Raw genomic sequence first — 27,444 nt, 5'->3', positions numbered from 1 at the left:
AAGATGGTTTGGGTAAGCGAAATTCTCAATACCCAGATTTTAAGGAGGTTCTGATGTTGAAGAGTATCTCACATGGGAGCTCTAAATTGAGAAGCTATGGCGTTTACATGATTATATTGAAGATATGAAGATCAAGCTTGCTTCCTCGGAATTTAATAGTTATGCATTGCGTTGGTAGGATGGAATTGCTCGTGCTCGGGAAGAAGATGGAGAACTTATCATTATTACATGACGCACCATGAAGGAGGTGACGCGAGCTCATTTTGTTCATACTAATTACTTGCGATTAGTTTTTGATAAATTGACCCAATTGAGTCAAGGTGCTATGACGGTTGATCCTTATTACATGGAGATGGAGATGCTTATGCAGCGTATCAGTGTCCGTGCATCTATTGAGATGACTATGCAACGTTTTCTCCATGGTCTAAAATTTACCATCAAGGGTATTATTCGTCATCACCGTTACACCACTATGAATGAGCTACTACATCATGCAAGAAAAGCTGAATCACAGTTGGCTGAAGAGGCGCAAATCAAGGTCCGTGCTACGGGCGTCGGGCGCTACATGCCTAGGGCGCCACCCTCTACGGTGTCATCTTCGCGCCCCGGAAATGTTTCTACTTATTCTAGCAAGCCGGTCTCCAATGAGTCCAACACAAAGAAACCTGCAGCAAGTGGAAGTGGTTCTAGCATGTCTGCGGTGTGCAAGATATGGCTTGTCATACATGTGGTGGCAAGGGTCACTTCAAGAGAGATTCTCCTAACCGCAAGGTGATAATTGTTAATGAGGACAATGAGTATGAGACTGGAGATGATGATGATCCGGAAGCACCAGAAGATGATGATTTTGATAGCGATAGTGTTGATGCTTTCCCTTCTGAAGCACAAACTATTGTTGTTTCATAGCGTGCTCTTAATGAGCAGCCAAGTGCATCTACTCAAAGCTGCAATTTGCTCCAAACAAAGGCACTAGTTGGTCTCAATAAAGCTTGCAGGGTCAACCGCATTGATGATGTTGGGACTCCAAGTGCAGAGTGTTGCATCAGCGTAGTATTTCCCCACAAGGGTGACTCGAGGGTTTATATCGAGCTCTCGGGGAACTAGCTCAAAGAGTATTCTCTTCTCTCTTCTTCAAGCAATCCATCTAGTAAATAATGCCTTGTGTCACCAACTCCACCTTGTGGTTGTCAAGCACAAGGTTTCGTCTTGATAAGGCAAAGGTGTCCGATCTTTTGATGAGAGTCTGATAACGTCGATTTGTTGGTGGAGTTCGTTCTTGACGATCCGACTACACGTGCAAAGCTCGTGCGCCAATGCAATCGATAGGAAAATCTCTGGGAGTTACTGATCTTGCGGATGCACGATCAACCTGACCAGTAAGGGTCTTAATTCTTACCTGAAATCAAGAACAAGTAAGAACTAAAGATGCAATCAGAATATTGCGGATATAGATGAAAACTTGATTGATAATGGTGGGATTCCGAATAGTCGGTCTTGTTCTGGGCGTTGACCTCAAAAGAAGTACACGAGAGTTGCACCAATTGGCTAAATTTTAGTATAATCAAAATCCGAGTTCAACCCTAGATGGTGGCTAACTATTTATTGGAGGTTCTGGTACACACTGGTGGAAAAAGGGCCTTCCATCCAACCCCATTAGTCCCCAAATATTTCGAACCGTGACTAATGGGAGCTTTAGTCGCGGTTCGGGAGGCGAACCGCGACCAAAGGCCTGGGCCCAGGGCGCTCGGTGGCCAGTGATAACCCACAAGTATAGGGGATCGCGGCAGTCTTCGAGGGAAGTAAAACCCAAATTTATTGATTCGACACAAGGGGAGGTAAAGAATACTTATAAGCCTTAACAACTGAGTTGTCAATTCAGCTGCACCTGGAAAAGCACTAATAACAGGGGTGATGTGAAAGCAGCAGTAATATGAGAGCAATAGTAATAGTAACACAGCAGCAGTAATAGTAACACAGGAGCAATGGCACCAGAAAATAGTTGATACTACTTCCAATGACATGTAGAAACGAGTATATGATGATGAGAGATGGACCGGGGTTCCCAGCTATCTACACTAGTGGTAACTCTCCAATAACAAGTGTTGGGTGAACAAATTACAGTTGGGCAATTGATAGGATTGATAAAGCATTAAGACAGAACATCAATTCATTAATCATGTAGGCATGTTTTCCATATATAGTCGTACGTGCTCGCAATGAGAAACTTGTACAACATCTTTTGTCCTACCAGCCGGTGGCAGCCGGGCCTCAAGGGAATCTACTGGATATTAAGGTACTCCTTTTAATAGAGTACCGGAGCAAAGCATTAACACTCCGTGAAAACATGTGATCCTCATACCTACGCCTTTCCCTCCAGTTGTCCCAATTTCTGTCACTTTGGGGCCTTTGGTTCCGGACATAGACATGTGCATACAACTTGTAGATACAATCTAAGCAATAATTATAGAGCTTAAATCTAAGATCATGCCACTCGGGCCCTAGTGACAAGCATTAAGCATAACAAGATTGCAGCAACAATAACTTCACAAACTTTATAGATAGACTAATCATAATGTATCATCCATCAGATCCCAACAAACACAACACCGATTACATCAGATGGATCTCAATCATGTAAGGCAGCTCATGAGATCATTGTATTGAAGTACATGGGATAGAGAGTACCAACTAGCTACTGCTAGAACCCGTAGTCCATGGGGGAACTACTCACGGAGCATGATGGAGGCGGTGGCGTCGATGGAGATGGCTTCCGGGGGCACTTCCCCATCCCGGCAGGGTGCCGGAACAGAGACTTCTGTCCCCCGAATTGGAGTTTCGCGATGGCAGTGGCGCCCCTGGAGTCTTTCTGGAGTTTCGTCAATTGGTCTCGCGTTTTTAGGTCGAAAGGGGTCTTATAGGCGAAGAGGCGGCGCAGGAGGGGCACAAGGGTGCCCTCCCCATAGGCCGGCGCGGCCAGGGGCTGGCCTGCGCGGCCCTATGGTGTGGGGCCCCCATGCCTCCCCTCTGACTTCCCTTCGGTGTCCTGGTCTGTCTCGGTGAATTATGATGTTTGGTCTTCGTTTCGTCGAATTCCGAGAATATTGCCCGAACAGCCTTTCTGGAACCAAAAACAGCAGAAAACAGGAACTGGCACTTCGGCTTAATAGGTTAGTTCCGGAAAACGCATAAAAACATTATAAAGTGCAAGAAAAACATGTAAGTATTGTCATAAAACAAGCATGGAACGTCAGAAATTATGGATACGTTGGAGACGTATCAGCATCCCCAAGCTTAGTTCCTACTCGTCCTCGAGTAGGTAAACGATAAAAAGAATAATTTCTGTAGTGACATGCTACTTACATAACCTTGATCATACTATTACAAAGCATATGAAATGAATGAAGTGACTCAAGGCAATAATCTATAGTTGCTAACAAATAGATAACATATAGCAAAACTTTTCATGAAGAGTACTTTCAAGACAAGCATCAAAAGCCTTGCATAAGAGTTAACTCACAAAGCAATAGATTCAAAGTAAAGGCATCGAAGCAACACAAAGGAAGATATAAGTTTCAGCGATTGCTTTCAACTTTCAACATGCATATCTCATGGATAATTGTCAACATAAAGTAATATGATGAATACAAATAAGCAAGTATGTAAGAATCAATGCACAGTTGACACAAGTGTTTGCTTCTAAGATGGAAAGAAGTGGCTAAACTGACTCAACATAAAGTAAAAGAATGGCCCTTCGCAGAGGGAAGCAGGGATAAAATCATGTGCTAGAGCTTTTTAAGTTTTGAAATCATATAGAGAGCATAAAAGTAAAATTTTGAGAGGTGTTTGTTGTTGTCAACGACTGGTAGCGGGCACTCTAACCCCCTTGCCAGACAGACTTTCGAAGAGCGGCTCCCATGTTGTTTTCATTTTTGGGTGACACTCATTCCAACCTTTGCTTTCACAAACCATGGCTAACCGAATCCTTGGGTGCCTTCCACAATCACATACCATGAAGGAGTGTCTATTTTATTTTAGTTTTATTTAGTGATGACACTCCTCCCCACCTTTGCTTTCTCAAGCCATGGCTAACCGAATCCTCGGGTGGCTTCCAATCATTCACATACCATGGAGGAGTGTCTATTTGTGATTAATTGGGGCTGGGAACCCCGTTGCCAGCTCTTTTTGCAAAATTGTTGGATAAGCGGATGAAGCCACTAGTCCATTGGTGAAAGCTGCCCAACAAGATTGAAAGATAAAACACCACATACTTCCTCATGAGCTATAAAACATTGACACAAATTGAGAAGCATTTTGAATTGTTTAAAGGTAGCACATGAAGTATTTACTTGGAATGGCAGGAAATACCATATAGTAGGTAGGTATGGTGGACACAAATGGCATAGGTTTTGGCTCAAGGTTTTGGATGCACGAGAAGCATTCCCTCTCAGTACAAGGCTTTGGCTAGCAAGGTTGTTTGAAGCAAACACAAGTATGAACCGGTACAGCAAAACTTACATAAGAACATATTGCAAGCATTATAATACTCTACACTGTCTTCCTTGTTGCTCAAACACTTTTACCAGAAAATATCTAGACCTTAAGAGAGACCAATCATGCAAACCAATTTTAACAAGCTCTACGGTAGTTCTCCACTAATAGGTTCAAACTAAATGATGCAAGAACTTAATCATGATCTACTTGAGAGCTCAAAACAATTGCCAAGTATCAAATTATTCAAGACAATATGAGGCATTTTCTGTTTCCAACCAAATAACAATAAGTGTTGTAGCTTCCAACTTTTACCATTGAACATTAAAAGTAAAACGAAGAACAAGTGTTCATACGAAAAAGCGGAGCGTGTCTCTCTCCCAAACAAGGATTGCTAGGATCTGAATTTATTCAAACACAAACAAAATAAAAGCACACAGACGCTCCAAGTAAAGCACATATGATGTGACTGAATAAAAATATAGTTTCAATAGAAGAAACCTGATAAGTTGATGAAGAAGGGGATGCCTTGGGAATCCCCAAGCTTAGACGCTTGAGTCTTCTTGAAATATGCAGGGATGAACCACGGGGTCATCCCCAAGCTTTGACTTTTCACTCTTCTTGATCATATATCATCCTCCTCTCTTGACCCTTGAAAACTTCCTTCACACCAAACTTCTCATAAACTTCATTAGAGGGGTTAGTACTCAATATACTTGAATCCACCTTAGTCCTGTAGTGACACATTGCAAGAACTCAATAAAACATTAGCTACAACTCTCCACGTCTAGAAAGCCTTGCTTAAAGTCCACAAGAGACAATGCAAAAAACAGAGACAGAATCTGCCAAAACAGAACAGCCAGTAAAGACGAATTTTAAAGAGGTACTTCCGTTGCTCAAATCAGAAAACTCAAAACTAATGAAAGTTGCGTACATATCTGAGGAACACGCACGTAAATTGGCAGATTTTTCTGAGTTACCGACAGAGAACACAGCCCAAATTCGTGACAGATAGAAATCTGTTTCTGCGCAGAAATCCAAATCTAGTATCAACCTTCTATTAGAGACTTTACTTGGCACAACAATGCAATAAAATAAATATAAGGAGAGGTTGCTACAGTAGTAACAACTTCCAAAACACAACAAAACAGTAGCAAAATAAAGACATGGGTTATCTCCCAAGAAGTGCTTTCTTTATAGCCATTAAGGTGGGCTCAGCAGTTTTAATGATGCACTCGCAAGAAATAAGAGTTGAAGCAAAAGAGGGCATCAAGAAGCAAATTCAAAACACATTTAAGTCTAACCCACTTCCTATGCATAGGAATCTTGTACACAAATAAATTCATGAAGAACAAAGTGACAAGCATAAGAAGATAAAACAAGAGTAGTTTCAAAATTTTAAGCATATAGAGAGGTGTTTTAGTACCATGCAAATTTCTACAACCATATTTTCCTCTCTCATAATAATTTTCAGTAGCTTCATGAACAAACTCAACAATATAGCTATCATATAAAGCATGCTTTTCATGATCCATAAACATATAATTTTTATCAAGCTCAAAATAGTGGGATTAAAACTTTCAAACCCACTTTTATCAATAATATAACATGATGATTGATCAATCTCAAGAGATATGGGACTCATACATGAAGTAAAGAACTCTCCAATCCCATTTTCATTAGTAGTACAATTAATATTATCAAGTAACATAGGACCATCATCTAGAGCTTTATCATAAACATTTGCTACGCAAAACTCTTTAGTACCATGCATTTCGACATCAGGCACAAACAAAGAATTATCATAAGATTTATCAAAGTAGCATGGATTATCATAGATAACAGTAGCATAATTATTCTCACAAGTTTTACTCATAGGGAATATTTCAAGAGAATCCACAGGAACATAACATTCAACCTCCTTTGGTAAGCATGGAGGACAATCAAATAGTGTAAGAGATAAAGAGTTACTCTCATTAGAAGGTTGGCATGGGTAGCTAATCCATTCTTCCTCCTTTTGTTCATCACTCTCCTCTTCTTTTTCATCCAATGAGCTTTCAGGTTCACCAATTTCCTCCTCTTTTTCATCCAATGAGCTTTCAGGTTCAATTTCTTCTTCCACAGGTTCCTGCAAATTGTGAGTGCATTCTTGTGCATTAATGAGTCTCTCTTTATAATCAATGATATAAGGATTATCACTGTAACTTTCATTGCAAAAATTAAGGATAGAAGAGACATAATCTTTAAGGTCCTTACAAACAACACAAGTTTCATAATTCTTAACCATGAAGGATTCGATCTCAGAAGCTCCCATAAATATGACAAATTGTTCTACCTCTTCGAACCCAAGATGTATATAGTTATTCCAATTATAGTTCTTAATTAAAACTTCTTCACTAAAGCCACATTGAAATTTCAGATGTTTAGTATCCTCTTTAGAGCAACAATTTATATCATGGCGTTTAAGCAAAATTTTAGCAATTGTATTCAATTTTTCTATCATAGCACTCATTACTTTACCAGTTCTTGATTCTCTATAATTATTATAATATTCTATGAGCTCCAAATAGGTTGTGGGTTCTCCCATAACAGCAGTTTTTAATTTTTAGGTTTTTCAATTTTTTATGGATTTTCAGGTATATGAGGAAAACTAAAACAAGATAAAAAGAAACTAAGAAAAAGTAAACTAAGGAAAATAATACTAGACAGAAATAAACTAAGCACAAATAAACTAGACAAAAGTAAACTAAACAAAACAAAATAAAATAAAATTAAAACAGAGAGAGAGGTAGAGTGTACTCCCCAGGTGAACTTATGAGTAGAGCTATGCCTCCCCGGCAACGGCGCCAGAAAACAGTCTTGATAACCCACAAGTATAGGGGATCGCGGCAGTCTTCGAGGGAAGTAAAACCCAAATTTATTGATTCGACACAAGGGGAGGTAAAGAATACTTAAAAGCCTTAACAACTGAGTTGTCAATTCAGCTGCACCTGGAAAAGCACTAATAACAGGGGTGATGTGAAAGCAGCAGTAATATGAGAGCAATAGTAATAGTAACACAGCAGCAGTAATAGTAACACAGGAGCAATGGCACCAGAAAATAGTTGATACTACTTCCAATGACATGTAGAAACGAGTATATGATGATGAGAGATAGACCGGGGTTCCCAGCTATCTACACTAGTGGTAACTCTCCAATAACAAGTGTTGGGTGAACAAATTACAGTTGGGCAATTGATAGGATTGATAAAGCATTAAGACAGAACATCAATTCATTAATCATGTAGGCATGTTTTCCATATATAGTCGTACGTGCTCGCAATGAGAAACTTGTACAACATCTTTTGTCCTACCAGCCGGTGGCAGCCGGGCCTCAAGGGAATCTACTGGATATTAAGGTACTCCTTTTAATAGAGTACCGGAGCAAAGCATTAACACTCCGTGAAAACATGTGATCCTCATACCTACGCCTTTCCCTCCAGTTGTCCCAATTTCTGTCACTTTGGGGCCTTTGGTTCCGGACATAGACATGTGCATACAACTTGTAGATACAATCTAAGCAATAATTATAGAGCTTAAATCTAAGATCATGCCACTCGGGCCCTAGTGACAAGCATTAAGCATAACAAGATTGCAGCAACAATAACTTCACAAACTTTATAGATAGACTAATCATAATGTATCATCCATCGGATCCCAACAAACACAACATCGATTACATCAGATGGATCTCAATCATGTAAGGCAGCTCATGAGATCATTGTATTGAAGTACATGGGATAGAGAGTACCAACTAGCTACTGCTAGAACCCGTAGTCCATGGGGGAACTACTCACGTAGCATGATGGAGGCGGTGGCGTCGATGGAGATGGCTTCCGGGGGCACTTCCCCGTCCCGGCAGGATGCCGGAACAGAGACTTCTGTCCCCCGAATTGGAGTTTCGCGATGGCGGCGGCGCCCCTGGAGTCTTTCTGGAGTTTCGTCAATTGGTCTCGCGTTTTTAGGTCGAAAGGGGTCTTATAGGCGAAGAGGCGGCACAGGAGGGGCACCAGGGTGCCCTCCCCATAGGCCGGCGCGGCCAGGGGCTGGCCCGCGTGGCCCTATGGTGTGGGGCCCCCAGGCCTCCCCTCTGACTTCCCTTCGGTGTCCTGGTCCATCTCGGTGAATTATGATGTTTGGTCTTCGTTTCGTCGAATTCCGAGAATATTGCCCGAACAGCCTTTCTGGAACCAAAAACAGCAGAAAACAGGAACTGGCACTTCGGCATCTTGTTAATAGGTTAGTTCCGGAAAACGCATAAAAACATTATAAAGTGCAAGCAAAACATGTAAGTATTGTCATAAAACAAGCATGGAACGTCAGAAATTATGGATACGTTGGAGACGTATCAGCCAGCTGGTGCACGTGAGGGGCTTTAGTCGCGGTTGGCCAGGCCAACCGCGACTAAAGGCCTTCGGGCACCTTTAGTCGCGGTTTGCCAGGCCAACCGCGACTAAAGCCCCTCCCCTATATATACCCATCCAGCAGCCACACTTAGCCATTTGGAGCCATTCTCTTCACAAACTTCACAAGGGGGTGTTAGGTTTGCTTTTGGTTCCTCTTATGCACACAAGGTGTTTGATGAAATGCCCCAAGAGCATGAAACAAACATGATATGAAGTGTCGGAGCCACACTTGAGCTTCCTCATTTAGTTTTTCCTCCTCGATCACGGTTAGCAACTTGAACCTTTCATGTGTCATTGATAAAATATGCATGTGTGTAGTTCATTGTTTAATTTCTATTGTTTGTAGCTAGTTAGTTTAACAAATGCATGATGGTTAATTATATATTTTATATTATAATAATGCAGATGAATCGGCAATGGATGTACGGTAACCAACTCTCCGGCGAGTTCACTACGGGTTTGAAAGATTTCCTCGTAGTGGCTAATGCGAACAAGCAGGGGGGGTTTGTTATCTGTCCATGTGTTGCCTGTAAGAATCAGAAGGGTTACTCTTCCTCAAGAGATGTTCACATGCACCTGCTTCGGCAGGGTTTCATGCCAAGCTATAATTGTTGGACCAAGCATGGAGAAAGAGGGGTTATAATGGAAGAAGATGAAGAAGGGGATGATTTCATCGATGACAACTATCTTGATCATTTCGGTGATACTTTCATGGAGGATGCTAAAGGTGGGGAAGGTGAAGGGGAAGGTGAAGAAGAGGCACGTGATGAGCCCGTTGATGATCTTGGTTGGACCATTGTTGATGCACGGAGAAGCTGCAAAACTGAAAAGGAGAGGGAGAATTTGGATCGCATGTTAGAGGATCACAAAAAGTCGCTGTACCCCGGATGCGATAATGGTCTGAAAAAGCTGGGCTGCACACTGGATTTGCTGAAATGGAAGGCACAGGAAGGTGTAGCTGACTCAGGATTTGAAAACTTGCTGAAAATGTTGAAGAATATGTTTCCAAAGAATAACGAGTTGCCCGCCAGTACGTACAAAGCAAAGAAGGTTGTCTGCCCTCTAGGTTTAGAGGTTCTGAAGATACATGCCCGCATCAACGACTGCATCCTCTACCGCGGTGAATACGAGAATTTGAATGAATGCCCGGTATGCACTGCATTGCGTTATAAGATCAAAGGCGATGACCCTGGTGACGATGTTGAGGGCCAGAAACCTAGGAAGAGGGTTCCCGCCAAGGTGATGTGGTATGCTCCTATAATACCACGGTTGAAACGTCTGTTCAGGAACAAAGAGCATGCCAAGTTGTTGCGATGTCACAAAGAGGACCGTAAGTCGGACGGGGAGTTGAGACACCCCGCAGATGGAACGCAATGGAGAAAGATCGACAGAGAGTTCAAAGATTTTGCAGATGACGCAAGGAACATAAGATTTGTTCTAAGTATAGATGGCATGAATCCTTTTGGCGAGCAGAGCTCCAGCCATAGCACCTGGCTCGTGACTCTATGCATCTACAACCTTCCTCCTTGGTTGTGCATGAAGCGGAAGTTCATTATGATGCCAGTGCTCATCCAAGGTCTGAAGCAACCCGGCAACGACATCGATGTGTACCTAAGGCCATTAGTTGATGAACTTTTACAGTTGTGGGGCAGACCTGGTGTACGTGTGTGGGATGAGCACAAAGAAGAGGAATTTGACCTACGAGCGTTGCTTTTCGTAACCATCAACGATTGGCCTGCTCTTAGTAACCTTTCAGATCACAAATAAGGGATACAATGCATGCACGCACTGCTTACATGAGACTGAAAGTGTATATTTGCCAAATTGTAAGAAGAACGTGTACCTTGGGCATCGTCGATTTCTTCCAAAAATTCATCCAGTAAGAAAGAAAGGCAAGCATTACAACGGCAAGGCAGATCACCGGCCGAAGCCTGCGGAACGTACTGGTGCTGAGGTATTTGATATGGTCAAGGATTTGAAAGTCATCTTTGGAAAGGGTCCTGGCGGACAATCAGTTCCGCAGGGGGCTGATAGGCACGCACCCACGTGGAAGAAGAAATCTATATTCTGGGAGCTAGAATATTGGAAAGTCCTAGATGTCCGCTCTGCAATCGACGTGATGCATGTTACGAAGAATATTTGCGTGAACCTCCTAAGCTTCTTGGGCGTGTATGGGAAGACAAATGATACAAAGGAAGCACGTCAGGACCAGCAACGTTTGAAAGACCCTAATGACCGGCATCCGTAATGGTTTCAAGGTCGTGCCAGCTACGCTCTGACCAAAGAAGAGAAGGTCATCTTTTTTGAATGCCTGAGCAGTACGAGGGTCCCGTCTGGATTCTCGTCGAATATAAAGGGAATAATAAACATGGCGGACAAAAAGTTCCAAAACCTGAAGTCTCACGACTGCCACGTGATTATGACTCAATTGCTTCCGATTGCTTTGAGGGGGCTCCTACCGGAAAATGTTCGAGTAGCCATTGTGAAGCTATGTGCATTCCTCAATGCAATCTCTCAGAAGGTAATCAATCCAGAAGATCTACCACGGCTACAGAATGATGTGGTTCAATTTCTTGTCAGTTTCGAGTTGGTGTTCCCGCCATCCTTCTTCAATATTATGACGCACCTCCTGGTTCACCTAGTCGAAGAGATTTCCATCCTCGGTCCTGTATTTCTACACAATATGTTCCCCTTTGAGAGGTTCATGGGAGTATTAAAGAAATATGTCCGTAACCGTGCTAGGCCAGAAGGAAGCATTGCCAAGGGCTATGGAAATGAGGAGGTAATTGAGTTATGTGTTGACTTTGTTCCTGACCTTAAGCCGATTGGTCTTCCTCGATCGCGGCACGAGGGGAGACTAAGTGGAAAAGGCACGATCGGAAGGAAATCAACGATATGTATGGACGGCCATTCTATGACTGAAGCACACCACAAAATTCTGACCAATTCCAGCTTGGTGGCTCCGTACTTTGAGAAACACAAGAATATTTTACGCGAGGACAACCCGGGGAAGCCTGAATCCTGGATTACGAAGGCCCACATGGAGACTTTCGGCAGTTGGTTGAGAAAACATTTAATGAATGACGATGATGTTGTAGATCAGCTGTACATGTTGGCCAAGACACCATCTTCGACTATAACGACTTTCCAAGGGTACGAGATAAATGGGAATACATTTTACACGATCGCCCAAGATAAAAAGAGCACCAACCAAAACAGTGGTGTCCGCTTTGATGCAGCAACCGAGAATGGGCAAAAGGTCACATATTATGGTTACATAGAGGAGATATGGGAACTTGACTATGGACCCTCCTTTAAGGTCCCTTTGTTCCGGTGCAAATGGTTCAAGCTAACAGAAGGTGGGGTAAAGGTGGACCAGCAATACGGAATGACAATGGTGGATTTCAACAATCTTGGTTACCTTGACGAACCATTCGTCCTAGCGAAAGATGTTGCTCAGGTTTTCTATGTGAAGGACATGAGTAGCAAACCGAGGAAACGGAAAGATAAGAAAACGATCAGTACATCATGCGATGATCCAAAGCGCCACATTGTTCTTTCAGGGAAAAGAAACATCGTGGGAGTGGAGGGCAAGACAGTCAGAAGATTATAATATGTTTGGTGAAATTCCGCCCTTCAAAGTGAACACCGACCCAAGCATTAAGTTAAATGATGAGGATGCTCCATGGATACGGCCCAATCGTAAGCAAGCAGGGACACAAGGGAAGAAATGATGTGTAATAATTTATCGTACCAAACTTTGTTGAATGGATCATGTGAATTATATTATCTGTGATGTGTTTGGTGTCCATTTTCGAATGATTCGATTGATTCGAGATACCACTGATGATACATGAAATATGGAGTGACTAAGTCATACTCCTGCCTAGGCGTATAATGGGAAAAGGACTAGAGGAGCCGTAATTGCATGGGATTTGGTGGATCTAGCATTGCCAAAATTGATTGGCCATGCCATAAATGCCACTGATGATACATGAAATTTGGAGTGACTTAGTCATACTCCTGCCTAGGCGTACAATATGCATACTCGTAGTCTTCATAGTCGACGCTGTTGTACTGGTAGTCGTCGCCTTCTAAGTTGTCGTCGTCGTCGTCGCTGCCGTCTTCGTCGTTGTCGTCGGGCGGCGCTCGTGGCTCGAACTGAGGGTAGCGCAGGCGGGGGATATCGCCGGCCGTGATGTAGTCCATGACGCTCTGTAGAGTCTGGCCGTACCACAATAGCCGACGGCCGGTCTCGTGGAAGTTCCCAGGAGGCAGACCGTCCTCCTCATACCTGGCGAGCGCCCTGTCACGCCGATTGATGAAGAAGGCGTCCCAAGTATGCTGGTTATCGGGATGCCAGTGGGGATTCATCCGCTGCTCCGGCGTGAGATCGAGGTAGTAGTGGTTCGTGATGGCCGCCCGGCGCGCAGTACCCTGAGGGACGGGAGGGACCGGCACACCTCCGGTGCTTAGGCTCCAGCCGGCGGGGATGAGGTAGCCCGGTGGGCAAGGGTAGTTCGAGGCGCAAAGCTCCTCCACCAGCTGGTAGGTTAGAGTGGGTGCGGTGGAAGCCATGAGAGAGTGATGAGTGATTGTAGAGATGTGATAATGCTGGCCAAGCCGGGCTACATATATGTAGTGAGAAATGGCGGGAAAAATGGGAGCGGGAAGACATGAGGCGGGAAGACAGGGAAGAAATGGCGGGAAGAAGAGGAATCCAGAGCTGGTCATCTAACCTTTAGTCCCGGCTGGTGGGTGAAACCGGGACTAAAGGTGGTTTTGTATCATCTAACAAAACTGTCGGTGGGATAAGCACGTCTGGGTAAGCTTTAGTCCCGGCTGGTGGGTGCAACCGGGACTAAATGTGGTTTTTGTGTCATCTAAGAAAACTGTCGGTGGGATAAGGACGTTTGGGTAAGCTTTAGTCCCGGCTGGAGGGTGCAACCGTGACTAAAGCTGTCGGCAGGATAAGGACGCATGGGTGGACGCACTGCTCGATGAGATAAAGCATGTAGCGCACGATGCCCTGTCGGAGGAACAAGACAAAGCATCAGCGGCGCCGTGCCTATAAAAGGAGCATCGATACGCCTTGGCAAGCAGACCAACAAGCCATCCTAGAAGGTAGGAGGAGTTTCATCCCCATGGATGGAGTAAAGGGTTGGAAAATCTCCCGTGGCGCAACTTCTCGAAGATGTCGTCGGTGCACACGCCCTACGACATCTTCGGAAGTTGCTCCTCGGGAAAATTTTCCTGCAGGCCCGTGAAAGACTCCATCTCCTCTAACAGTGTTGGGTAAAGGGTTGGAAAAAATCTCTCGTGGTGCAGCTTCTCGAAGATGTCGTCGGTGCACACGCCCTACGACATCTTCAGAAGTTGCTCCTCGGAATTTTTTTTCCTGCAAGCCCATGAAAGACAAAGGCGGGAAGACAGAGGCGGGAAAGAACTGGCGGGAAGAGGGGCGGGGGAAGACAGAGGCGGTCGGGAAGAACTTGTGGGAAGCAAGGGCGGGAAGACAGGAGGCGGGAAGACAGATGAGGGAAGAAATTTATTTTTATGAATTTTTTGATATATTATTTGTATTTTTAAGATTTTGAAATGAATTAGTTTTATTTTTCTGAATTTTTTGATATATTATTTGTATTTTTAAGATTTTGAAATGAATTAGTTTTATTTTTTGAATTTTTTGATGTATTATTTGTATTTTTAAGATTTTGAAATGAATTAGTTTTATTTTTCTGAATTTTTTGATATATTATTTGTATTTTTAAGATTTTGAAATGAATTCGTTTTATTTTTCTGAATTTTTTTGATGTATTATTTGTATTTTTTAAGATTTTGAAATGAATTAGTTTTATTTTTCTAAATTTTTTGATATATTATTTGTATTTTTAAGATTTTGAATTGAATTAGTTTTATTTTTCTGAATTTTTTGATATATTATTTGTATTTTTAAGATTTTGAATTGAATTAGTTTTATTTTTCTGAATTTTTTGATATATTATTTGTATTTTAAGATTTTGAAATGAATTAGTTTTATTTTTCTGAATTTATTGATATATTATATGTATTTTTAACATTTTGAAAAAGAAAAGTATTTTGAATAAGGGCCTTTAGTCGCGGTTGGCCTCGCCAACCGCGACAGGCCAACCGCGACTAAAGGTATTTGCGCGCGGGAACGAAAACCCCGGCGAAAAAACCCTTAGTCGCGGTTGGTGTGGCCAACCGTGACTAAAGGTACCCCTTTTAGTCGCGGTTGGGGACACCAACCGCGACTAAAGGGGGGTCCCTATATAAACGTGCGCGCGATGGGCGGTTCATCTCTTCGATTCATTCTCCGTCGATCTCTGCAGCGCCTCGCCGTCGCCGTACCGCCGCACTCGAGCACGCCGTCGCCGCATTCACTCCGTCGCCGCCCTCTCGTCGCGCCGCCCCGAGCGTCCCCGCCCCGTACGTCGCCCCGTCGTCGCCGCCGCCCACCGTGTAACGCTCGCGCGCGCTGCCCCTGCCCCGTGTCCCCGCCGGCCCCATCGACGTCGTCGCCGACGTGGTCGCCGGCGCCGCCGCTCGCAGTGAGAGAGAGGAGAGGGAAAGAGCGCGGCGCCATGGCCGCGCGCGCCGCTGCTCGCCGGCGCCGCTGCTCGCCTGAGAGAGAGAGAGGATAGAGGCGGCCGGCGTGGCCGCGCGCGCTGTGAGAGAGAGAGAGAGAGAGGGAGAGGCTGCGCGCCCCGGCCGTGTTTTTTGTTTCTTTTTTTAGTTTTTGTTCTTGTTAATTTTAAAACAAAAAATAACTAAAATTTGAGTTAAAAGTTTGTCTAAAAAAAGAACTACAAATTGACTTAAAAAACAAAAAATTGACTTAAAAATTTTGTCTCAAAAAGAACTACAATTTGACTTAAAAAAGATTGTGTAAAAAAACTAAAATTTGACTTAAAAAAACTAAAAATTGACTTAAAAATTTTGTCTCAAAAAAGAACTACAATTTGACTTAAAAAAGAACTAAAATTTGACTTAAAAGTTTGTCTCAAAAAGAACTAAAATTTCACTTAAAAGTTTGTCTAAAAAATGAACTAAAATTTCACTTAAAAAAGAACTCAAATTTGACTTAAAAATTTTGTCTTAAATTTTTTGACTTAACTAAAATTTGACTTAACCACCGCGCATATACGGAGGGGGCAGCGAGCCATTCGTCGCCCCCTCCGTATACGCGCGGTGTTTTTTTTTGGGATCGAGAGGGGGCGGCGAGGGTTATGTGTGTTTTCCTCGGCACCGCCACTGCCCTTTCGCCACCGCCCTTTCGCCACCGCCACAGGTCTCTCGGTCACGCGGTCATTGCGAGGCGAGGTCGATCGTCCGCATATACACATCTAATACGCGTCCCCCCTCTCACCTCCCTCATCGCCCTCTCTCTTTATATGTAGAGGAGATGTGATAATGCTGGCATATACACAATTAATTAGTTTTTACTACATGTTTTCAGGAGTGACACATATGGCGGACGATAGAGCCGACCCGATTAGGGATAACTATAATCCGGAAGCTGAGGCACATCTTTTCGGCATCATAAACGGCGACATTCTTTATGTGCCGGCCGAATAAGTTGAAGAAGAGGGTATCTCTTCTTATCTGAACCTTGGTGGTGAAGATGAAGGTCGTCAGCGCGGTGATGACGAAGGAACGGGCACTGTTGATGGAGGTCAACCGTCGACAAATACCTCCGGCGATGTTGATAAGCAATTAGCAATCACCGCCTCCGGCGAGGTATATATATACATTGAGCCTCTGGTGATACAAATTTACCGATTTCAATAAATATGTGTATTAACTCGACTCTCTTTCTTATTTTAGCCCTCGGCCAGCGGATCGTCGAAAAAATCGGTGAAGACAAAGCGTGGCAAAACCAAGACGCTGAAACAAGGAGTAATATATACCACTGATGTTATCAGTCCAAAAGGCAAGCCGCTGGAGCCCGAAGAGGTGTACATCAAGTTCATCAACCAATGCGGAGTCGTTGTTAGAGACAGCGTCCCGATCATCGTCCAGGAATGGCATGAGCCAGTGAAGGCACGTGTTGGTTCCAGTTTCGTCAGCAAGAGAAAGAAAAAGGAATGCTGGAGAAATCTTATGGAGCATTTCGTTCTACCTCCGGAATACAACAAAAAAGATGAATTCGGTAACGACGGTCCGGAGGAATGTAAGAGGAGGAGGCTGGTCAAAGAGTTTGCTCTTCAGAAGATGGCCACAGCATTCCGGACATACAAGAAAAATTTAGCGGCTTAATATGTCGAGAAGCTGAAAGATGATTGGCCCAAATTTGTGAGGCAAAAGAAATCAGAGGAATTCAAGGCCATATCGGATAAAAATAAGGCAAATGCAGCTAAGAAGCAGTACAATCATATTATGGGGCCAGGAGGATACCGCCTTTCGAAGCCTAAGTGGCAGAAGATGGAGGATGACCTGAGGGCGCGAGGAATCCCTCTAGGTACAGAGGGATGGGACCCTAGGGCCAAAAGCTGGTGGTACGGGCATGGGGGAACGCTAGACCCGGTGACAGGGGAGTGTACCCACCGAGACACAAAGTTTAAACCCACCCAAGCCCTTATTGACGCAATGAGGGATGCTCAAGAGGGGAAGATCAAGTTCAACAGAGAGAATGACGCGCTGACAAAAGCCCTCGGGAATCCTGAACACGGAGGACGTGTACGAGGCAAAGGCGTCATTTCGTGGGAAGAAGGGTTTTCCCAGGAAAATGACCCCTACAGTTACAGAAGCCGTAAGAGAAAGGCGGATCGGGAAAAAGATGTTGTGGCGCGGGTGGCATCGGAATTCAATGAGATGAAGAAAACCCTGGATGTACTAGTACAAGAAAGAGAGGCAGCTCGGACGCATGAAGATCATCCACCGGATGTCGGAAGCCAGCAGCGGAGAAGCAGCGTGGCTTCCACGGAGCCCCCACCGGCTGGTGCTACTGCACATGCACCGACGATCGATATTACTGCACCGGAGCCTCCTCGCTACCCCGTGGACGATGTAAAGGAGATGAAAGAATGTCATCTGTATTATCCAATGGGGAACATGTCCATGAAGGTAGCCATCGGCAGTGCTTTACCATGTGAACCTGCAGCACTCCACCACAACAACCCCATTCAAGATGGCTATGCTCGTGTCACGGTGGAGGACATAGTACAAGGGTTTGAGGACCTGGAGATTGACATTGCTACACCTGAAGGGGAGAGAAGACTTGGAGATGTCAAGCGCCAGTTCATTCTATGGCAAAAGAAGTTTATCAAGTTTTCAGGCGAGGTGCCAAGGCCAACAAGTCCACCCCCCTACGGTGGTGGTGGCGGTGGCGGTGGTGGTGGTGGTGGTGCTTCACCTACACCTCCTTCACGTCAGCCGACGCCGCCCCCCAATTCACCTCCGGCGGGTAAGCAGCCGCCGCCCCCCAGTCCGCCTCGGGAGGGTAAGCAGACGCCGCCCCCCAATCCACCTCCGGCGAAGAAGCAGAAGCAGTCCTCGACTATTAACCCGGACCCTTATGTACCTAAGACCACAAAGGTACCGGAGCCATCACTGAAGCCTCTCCCCACAAGGCCTTGGGAACATAGTGCCGAGGAAGTCGACGCGGCCGCGGCTGCTGACCATGAGAAATGGAGGGCGGAATCGAAGGCGAGAAGAGAGCCTGAGCCCAAGCCAGTATATTCTGACAAGGAAAAGAAGTGGGCTAAGTCATTTTTTGAGCACACCGTCCCAAGCCGCGAAGAATCTGCCTGACGACTATGCACGTGAACTTCGTAGGCAAGCACTCATGTTGAAGGAGAAGAAAGAGCTGGCGGAGAAGCAGGAGAAGAAAGCCTTGGAGGAGGCCGAGAAAGAATTAGCAAGTAAAAAAAAGCGGGAAACGAGTTGCCCAGCTCGGGGAACAAAGTAAACAATCGATCGCCCCGCTCATAGTGAAAGCCGCCGGTCCGGATGCTGAACTAATGGACCCCACAATCATAGCAGCTGCGGCAGAACGGGGAATGACCGTAACGGGTGCCAGAGAACAAGCGGCCCTGATCGGTATGACTCTTCGTGCACTGTTAGGCCTTGATGAGGCGCCAGTGAGGGAGGTAGTAATTACATATGTGCTGAATGGGCCTCTCGTCGAGCCTGCGCAGGAAGAGGATCTACCTCCACAAATGAAAAGTCTGCTGAAATGATACAAGGGTTACATAAAAAATAAAAACGCCAAAGAATATATTTATGCGGTAGTTAGACATGAGCATCACTTCAAACATTACTATGTAACAGTTCATCTGAGTGAATTGTTCCTGCTTTTCAATCTGCGCGAGCTCGACAAATCTATCATCAGTTGCTACGTTCTGTAAGTGATTTATTTCTACCCCATCTCGTTCATTGCCTGCACTATATATATAGATATATATATATATATATATATATATATATATATATATATATTGTCCTAACTATATTGTTGTGTACGCTATTATGCAGAATGAAGATTAAGGAATGCAGAATAAGGAACATCCGTGATGTTGGGTTCATTGACCCACACATCGTTAATGGATATGTGTTAGAAAAACACCCCGCCGACGTGGAGGAAGACTTGTGGCGGTTTCTTACAAAGAAGGAACTCAAAAGTGATATTATATTTCCTTACCATTTTGGGTGAGTGTTTCTGTCTTGAGAACATTCTCTTTTGTTTACTCCATGCATGGTATGTGGCTAATCGATGAGTTATGCATGACTGTGCATGTATCGTGTCCGCGGGTTCCACTGGATTCTGCTAGTAATTCAATTTCACACCTCCACAGTTCTCGTCCACGACTCTCTGACTCTGGATTCAAAGCTTTGGGCCGACATGAGAAGAATGATGCAGAAGTAATTATTTTCATTCATTTGCGCTCTATATCGATCGGCCTATTTCGTTCATTTCCTAATATCAAGTAACTAATAACTCTCTTGTTCATTTAATTTTCTTTGCCTCGTAGGGTTTGGAGACGGTTCGTAGATGAAAAGGTCGGTGAATTCCAAAAAGAGCTACAATTTAAAAGGTCAGTGGTGGGACTGGGGATATTCAGCCACCGGGGACCAATCTATGTGGATATTATGTTTGTGAGATGATCCGGAGATACACCTCTGAGCGGGTTGCGTGTGATAACAATTTCAAGAGGAATAACCTCCGAAAGATGCTTAGTCCCCGACCACTTCAAGAGGAACTAGCTGGATGGTTCGCGAGGGAAGTCGTCCATCCTAAAGGAGAACACTATGTAGAGGACGTAGAACTTCATATGCAGTAAATTATGTATGGAAACTTGTTCAAAATTGTATATGGTCATCCGATGATATTGAATATATATTGTATATTCCTCTTGAATTCTTTTTGGTTCTAATTTCAAATTTGTTTGAAATTGTACATTCATATGCATGTATGTAGTACCGTAGAATATGTGAAGCTCCTTCAAAATTAAAATAAAACACAAAAGAAATAAAACAGTACAAATTAAAAAGAAACCAGATTTAGGGGGGCTAAAACCCTAAACCTGCGGCGGCCTTTAGTCGCGGTTGGCCAGAAGAACCCCGACTAAAGGTCCTCCGCCCCGACGGTCGCCTGACGCTCACGTGGACGGGCCTTTAGTCGCGGTTTGTAATCAACCGCGACTAAAGGGGGAGGGCTTTAGTCCCCCATGTTTAATACCGGTTACGCAACCGGTATTAATGGCTGTTGCCAACCGGGATTAAAGGCCCTTTTTCCACCAGTGACATCGTGACACGTATCCCAATCGGCAACTCCGGCCGACAGCGATGGTGGCCTCCCTATGGGCTTCACGAGCAGGCCTGCACATACACGCCAACCAGGCCTTGTGTTGGACCTATCATACCTGCTGACATATGCATCTATACATGAAATTATACGGATGCATGGACTGCTTGGCTCCAAACTTTCCACGTGCGTGCTTCTTCTTAAGAGCATGGTCGTCCTATGCATGGTTGTAAGATGATTTTCTTTGGTTAAACACATTTGGCTTCGCTGGTACTTTTGGTAGCATCTCCTCTTGTATGTATATACATGGAGATGCCCACATCTAGTGCACACAGGCATCTTAACACGATGCTTGTGTATAAGTAATCCATAATTCTGCATATAACAAAAAGAAGCATTGCATCTCTGGCTCGATTGAGAGAATAATATAATATATTATAATTACTAGAATTCAACTGATAAATATATTCATGAGTAATAATTTTGGTCGTATCCGGGGTAGTCATGTCCACATCACGCCTTGTGTCCCCAACTCCACCGTGTGGTTGTCAAACACAAGTAGTAATAAAGCAAGTAAAAACTAAACTAGATAAAGTAACTAAGTAAAAACTGTAAAGAGATTGATTGTTTTTGGTGTTTTGGATGCAAATAAGAAAAGTAAATATTTTTGTAATTTTGGAATAAAATAGTGCATCAAATAGAAAACAATGTAAAAGCAATATAAAGGTGTTTCTGATGATAGAAAGTGGACCGGAATTCATGGGTTCACTTGACTATTCATCAATTCATCAATGAGATATGAAGGTACAAATAATATTATATGAAAGATCAGAATTAATATGGGCATCACGTCCTAACATAGAGATGATGCAACACACCTCTCTTATGCTCCACACGAAAGAAACTTCATCAATCTTGTATTAAGAATTAAGAGAGCATAGCAATAAGTACTTTGACATGAAGTTTGAATATCAAATATGCTACCTTTAATAAACAAGATCATCATTGCTGTCACATGATGAACATAGCACATGCATTCACTTAATCCCTAGTGAGGTAGCAAAAAAAGGCAAAGGCATAATAGATCATGAACATATTGTCACTATCCAATCACTAAAACCATGCTACTTCATCTAACACAGACATCACACCACACACGCTCTTGCATAGATGTTGGATCAGAACATAAACTTAAGAACGGGGTACATAATATGCATCTATGAATACATCTCACAATATAGTAAGATCAGATCTCATAAAACAATATCACAGAACAAGGATCCACCACATAGGTATTACAAATATGGCCATAATCATGATAGGAAGCTCATATGGCAGTAAGTACTATGAAGAACACGAGAGAAATAGATCAAGCTACTTCCACAAACCCGTAGTCCAGAGGTGGACTACTCACTCTTGATCATGGCAATGATGAAGACGTTGGAGAAGGTGGAGATCCCTCCGGCGGTGATCCCAATGGAGTTTCCCCCTCCAATCTTCTCTACAACAGCCTCCGTTTTGGTGTTTCTATCTTTCTGCGGCGCACTTCTCCCGAGAACTCTTCGGGGCCATATATATTGGTTTTTAGGGAAACATACATCGGTTCGCTAAAGAATTAGGGCAAACGGACGATCAGGGGCTGAACGGAGGTGGGTGGCGCAGCCAAAATCTTGGGCCACGCCACCTATTCTCATTTGGCCCACAGGCCTGATAAGTCTCAAATGTATCTATAATTTTTGATGCTCCATGCTTGTTTTACACCAACTTATATATGTTTTGCTCATACTTCGTTGCACTTTTATACATTTTCCGTCACTAACCTATTAACAAGATGCCACAGTGCCAGTTCCCTGTTTTCTGCTGTTTTGTATTTCAGAAAAGTTGTACAGGAAATTTTCTCGGAATTTGACGAAACAAAAGCCGAAGTCAATATTTTTCCGTAACGAAGACAGAGTCCAGATGGGGGGTCGAAGAGGAGTCATAGGGCGGCCACGCCATGCCTTGGCACGGCCAAGCCTGTGCCCGCGCCAAGGGGTGGTGTGGGCCCCTAGCCTCCACTAACCTCACTCTTCCGCCTATTTATTCCCGATCTCAGAAAAAACCTAAACACCCGAGCCTCCATCCACGAAAAGTTCCGTCTCGGTCGCCATCGCAGACCCAAACTCGGGAGGGTTCTGAAGCTCTTCCCGGCACCCTGCTGGAGGGGGAAATCATCGCCGAAGGCCTCTACATCGCCATGCCCGCCTCTGAAGTGATGCGTGAGTAGCTCATCCCCTGGACTATGGGTCCATAGCAGTAGCTAGATGGTTGTCTTCTCCAATTTTTGCCTCATGTCTAGATCTTGTGAGCTGCCCTACATCACCAAGATCATCCTTATGTAATGCTGCATGTTGTGTTTGCTGGGATCCGATGAATATTGAATACTATGTTGAGATCGATTATATATTCTTTTCATATGTTATTTGTGATCTTGCATGCTCTCCGTTGATAGTAGATGCTCTGGTCAAGTAAATGTGAATCCAAGAGGGGGTATTTATGCTCGATAGTAGGTTCATGCCTCTAGTTTTCTAGAAGAGTGATAATAACTTCTAAGATTGTAGATGTGTCGTTGCTACTAGGTAGAAAACAACAATGTTTTATCCAAGGGTAATTCTATTGTTTACTTTACACATATTGCTTAATGCGATAATCTGTTGCTTGCAAGGAATTCTGCAAGGGGAGTCTCTCATCTCCATTCTCTTTACTTTGTTATAGTTTTTCTTAGTTTATTTTATTTTTTATTGTATTCTTATTTATATAAAAAAAACACAAAAAATAGTTTCGATTATTGCTGTTATTGTTGTTTTGTTTTAATCTTGCTAAATTGAGTATTCCTGAAGTTGAGGTTAGTTCTTTTAAGCAACAAGGGGGAGAAAGTTTGAAAGATGCTTGGTATAGAATAAGTAATGCTCATCATAGATGTACTAAAAAAAATTCTACCATGATAATCCTTAGAATTTTTATGTTGTTTTATCTAGCTGGAATAGATATGTTTTGGATACTCTCACGGGGCTAATTTTCTAGGTACTCCCACTTTGGAAGCCTGTAATTTAATTGAAAGCTTGCTAGGAATCCCACCTACTAATGTTGTTAAAACTGAGATCACTTTAAAAGAGGTTTTAGAAATTCTGAGCTCTCTAGAGAAAACTTTGCCAAATTGCCTTGAAAATTCTAGCCAAATTAATGAATCAATAGAAAGTATTGATGTCTACGGGAGCTTCTATTCTTGTAGACAGTGTTGGGCCTCCAAGAGCAGAGGGTTGTAGAATAGCAGCAAGTTTCCCTTAAGTGGATCACCCAAGGTTTATCGATCTCAGGGAGGAAGAGGTCAAAGATATCCCTCTCAAGCAACCCTGCAACCACAAAGCAAGAAGTCTCTTGTGTCCCCAACACACCAAATACACTTGTCAGATGTATAGGTGCACTAGTTCGGCGAAGAGATAGTGAGATGCAAGTAATATGGATGAGTATGAGTGGTGATAGTAATCTGAATAAAATATGGCAGCGAGTAAACATGCAACAAAACAGTAAACAAACGGAGATTCGATGCTTGGAAGCAAGGCCTAGGGATCATGCTTTCACCAGTGGACACTCTCAACAATGATCACATAATAGGACTACTCTACACCCTCTTGTTGGATGACGAACACCACTAATTGTGTAGGATTACACGAACCCTCAATGCCGGAGTTAACAAGCTCCACAATATTCGATATTCATATTTAAATAACCTTAGAGCGCAAGATAGATCAACACAACCAAACCAAGTACTAACATAGCATGCACACTGTTACCATCACACTATGAAAGGAGGAATAGATCACATCAATACCATCATAGTAATAGTTAACTTCATAATCTACAAGAGATCACAATCATAGCATATACCAAGTACTTCATGATGCACACACTGTCAACATTACATCATGGAGGAGGAATAGACTACTTTAATAACATCACTAGAGTAGCACATAGATGATATTCAACTAGATCACATAAAGAGAGAGATGAACCACATAGCTACAGCGGAGCCCTCAGCCCCGGGGGTGAATTACTCCCTCCTCATCATGGAGACAGCGATGGCGGTGAAGATGGCGGTGGAGACGGCGGTGGAGATGACTCCGGGGGCAATTCCCCGTCCCGGCGGCGTGCCGGAACAGAGACTTCTGTCCCCCGAATTGGAGTTTCGCGATGGCGGCGGCTCTGGATGGTTTTCTCTGGTTTCGTCAAACTGGGTCGAGGATTTAGGTCAGGGACGACTAAATAGGCGAAGAGGCGGAGTCGGAGGGGCCACATGGGGCCCACACACTAGGGGGTGCGCCCCCCCCTTGGCCGCGCAGCCCTGTGGGGTGGGGCCCCCCTGTCTCCCCTCTGGCCTTTCTTCGGTGCTCTGGAAGCTTCCGGGGATTCTAAGATCTTCGGTGTTGATTTCGTCCGATTCCGAGAATATTTCCTTACTAGGATTTCTGAAACCAAAAACAGCAGAAAACAGCAACTGGCCCTTCGGCATCCGTCAATAGGTTAGTTCCGGAAAACGCATAAAAACGATATAAAGTGTGCATAAAACATGTAGATATCATCAATAATGTGGCATGGAACATAAGAAATTATCGATACGTCGGAGATGTATCAGCATCCCCAAGCTTAGTTTCTGCTCGTCCCGAGCAGGTAAACGATAACAAAGATAATTTCTGAAGTGACATGCCATCATAACCTTGATCATACTATTGTAAGCACATGTAATGAATGCAGCGATCAAAGCAATGGTAAATGACATGAGTAAACAAATGAATCATATAGCAAAGACTTTTCATGAATAGTACTTTCAAGACAAGCATCAATAAGTCTTGCATAAGAGTTAACTCATAAAGCAATGATTCATAGTAGAGGTATTCAAGCAACACAAAGGAAGATTAAGTTTCAGCGGTTGCTTTCAACTTATAACATGTATATCTCATGGATAGTTGTCAATGTAAAGTAATATAACAAGTGCAATATGCAAGTATGTAGGAATCAATGCACAGTTCACACAAGTGTTTGCTTCTTGAGATGGAGAGAAATAGGTGAACTGACTCAACATAAAAGTAAAAGAAAGGCCCTTCGCAGAGGGAAGCATTGATTGCTATATTTGTGCTAGAGCTTTGATTTTGAAAACAAGAAACAATTTTGTCAACGGTAGTAATAAAGCATATGTGTTATGTAAATTATATCTTACAAGTTGCAAGCCTCATGCATAGTATACTAATAGTGCCCGCACCTTGTCCTAATTAGCTCGGATTACCTGGATTATCATCGCAATACATATGTTTTAACCAAGTGTCACAAAGGGGTACCTCTATGCCGCATGTACAAAGGTCTAAGGAGAAAGCTCGCATTGGATTTCTCGCTATTGATTATTCTCAACTTAGACATCCATACCGGGACAACATAGACAACAGATAATGGACTCCTCTTTAATGCATAAGCATTCAACAATTATCAATTTTATCATATGAGATCGAGGATATTTGTCCAAAACTGAAACTTCCACCATGGATCATGGCTTTAGTTAGCGGCCCAATGCTCTTCTCTAACATTATGCATGCTCTAACCATTCTAGCGGTAAATCTCCCTTACTTCAGACAAGACGGACATGCATAGCAACTCACATGATATTCAACAAAGAGTAGTTGATGGCGTCCCCAGGAACATGGTTATCGCACAACAAGCAACTTAATAAGAGATAAAGTGCATAAGTACATATTCAATACCACGATAGTTTTTAGGCTATTTGTCCCATGAGATATATATTGCAAAGGTAAAGGATAGAAATTTAAAGGTAGCACTCAAGCAATTTACTTTGGAATGGCGGAGAAATACCATGTAGTAGGCAGGTATGGTGGACACAAATGGCATAGTGGTTGGCTCAAGGATTTTGGATGCATGAGAAGTATTCCCTCTCGATACAAGGCTTGGGCTAGCAAGGTTATTTGAAACAAACACAAGTATGAAGCGGTGCAGCAAAACTTACATAAAAGACATATTGTAAAAATTATAAGACTCTACACCGTCTTCCTTGTTGTTCAACCCAATACTAGAAATTATCTAGACCTTAGAGAGACCAATTATGCAAACCAAATTTTAGCAAGCTCTATGTATTTCTTCATTAATGGGTGCAAAGTATATGATGCAAGAGCTTAATCATGAACACAACAATTGCCAAGTATCACATTATCCAAGACATTTTACAAATTACTACATGTAGCATTTCCCGATTCCAACCATATAACAAATTAACGAAGCAGTTTCAACCTTCGCCATGAAAATTAAAGGCTAAGAACACATGTGTTCCTATGAACCAGCGGAGCGTGTCTCTCTCCCACACAAGCATTTATTCAAACAAAAACAAAAAAAATAAACATACAGACGCTCCAAGTAAAGTACATAAGATGTGACCGAATAAAAATATAGTTTCAAGAGAAGGAACCTGATAATTTGTCGATGAAGAAGGGGATGCCTTGGGCATCCCCAAGCTTAGATGCTTGAGTCTTCTTGAAATATGTAGGGATGAACCACCGGGGCATCCCCAAGCTTAGACTTTTCACTCTTCTTGATCGTAGTATATCATCCTCCTCTCTTGACCCTTGAAAACTTCCTTCACACCAAACTCGAAACAACTCATTAGAGGGTTAGTGCATAATCAAAAACTCACATGTTCAAAGGTGA

General features: G+C 43.3%; 1 protein-coding gene across 1 annotated transcript in view; it reads right to left on the bottom strand.

Annotated features, from left to right (window-relative positions):
• Positions 1-938: 938 nt before the first annotated feature.
• LOC139832475 (uncharacterized) overlaps positions 939-27,444 on the bottom strand; it is a 73,613-nt gene continuing 47,107 nt past the window's right edge. The window contains exons 6-7 of the mRNA XM_071822248.1: positions 1,346-1,396; positions 939-944 (exon numbers count right to left, since the gene is read on the bottom strand). Coding sequence (XP_071678349.1) covers positions 939-944; positions 1,346-1,396 — 57 coding nt within the window. The remainder of the gene's footprint in view (positions 945-1,345; positions 1,397-27,444) is intronic.

The sequence above is a fragment of the Lolium perenne genome, chromosome 6 (genome assembly GCF_019359855.2).
Source record: "Lolium perenne isolate Kyuss_39 chromosome 6, Kyuss_2.0, whole genome shotgun sequence".
Classification (NCBI taxonomy): Eukaryota; Viridiplantae; Streptophyta; class Magnoliopsida; order Poales; family Poaceae; genus Lolium; species Lolium perenne.
Note: the sequence above shows the minus strand (reverse complement) of the source record. Positions and strands in the feature narration are given on the sequence as shown.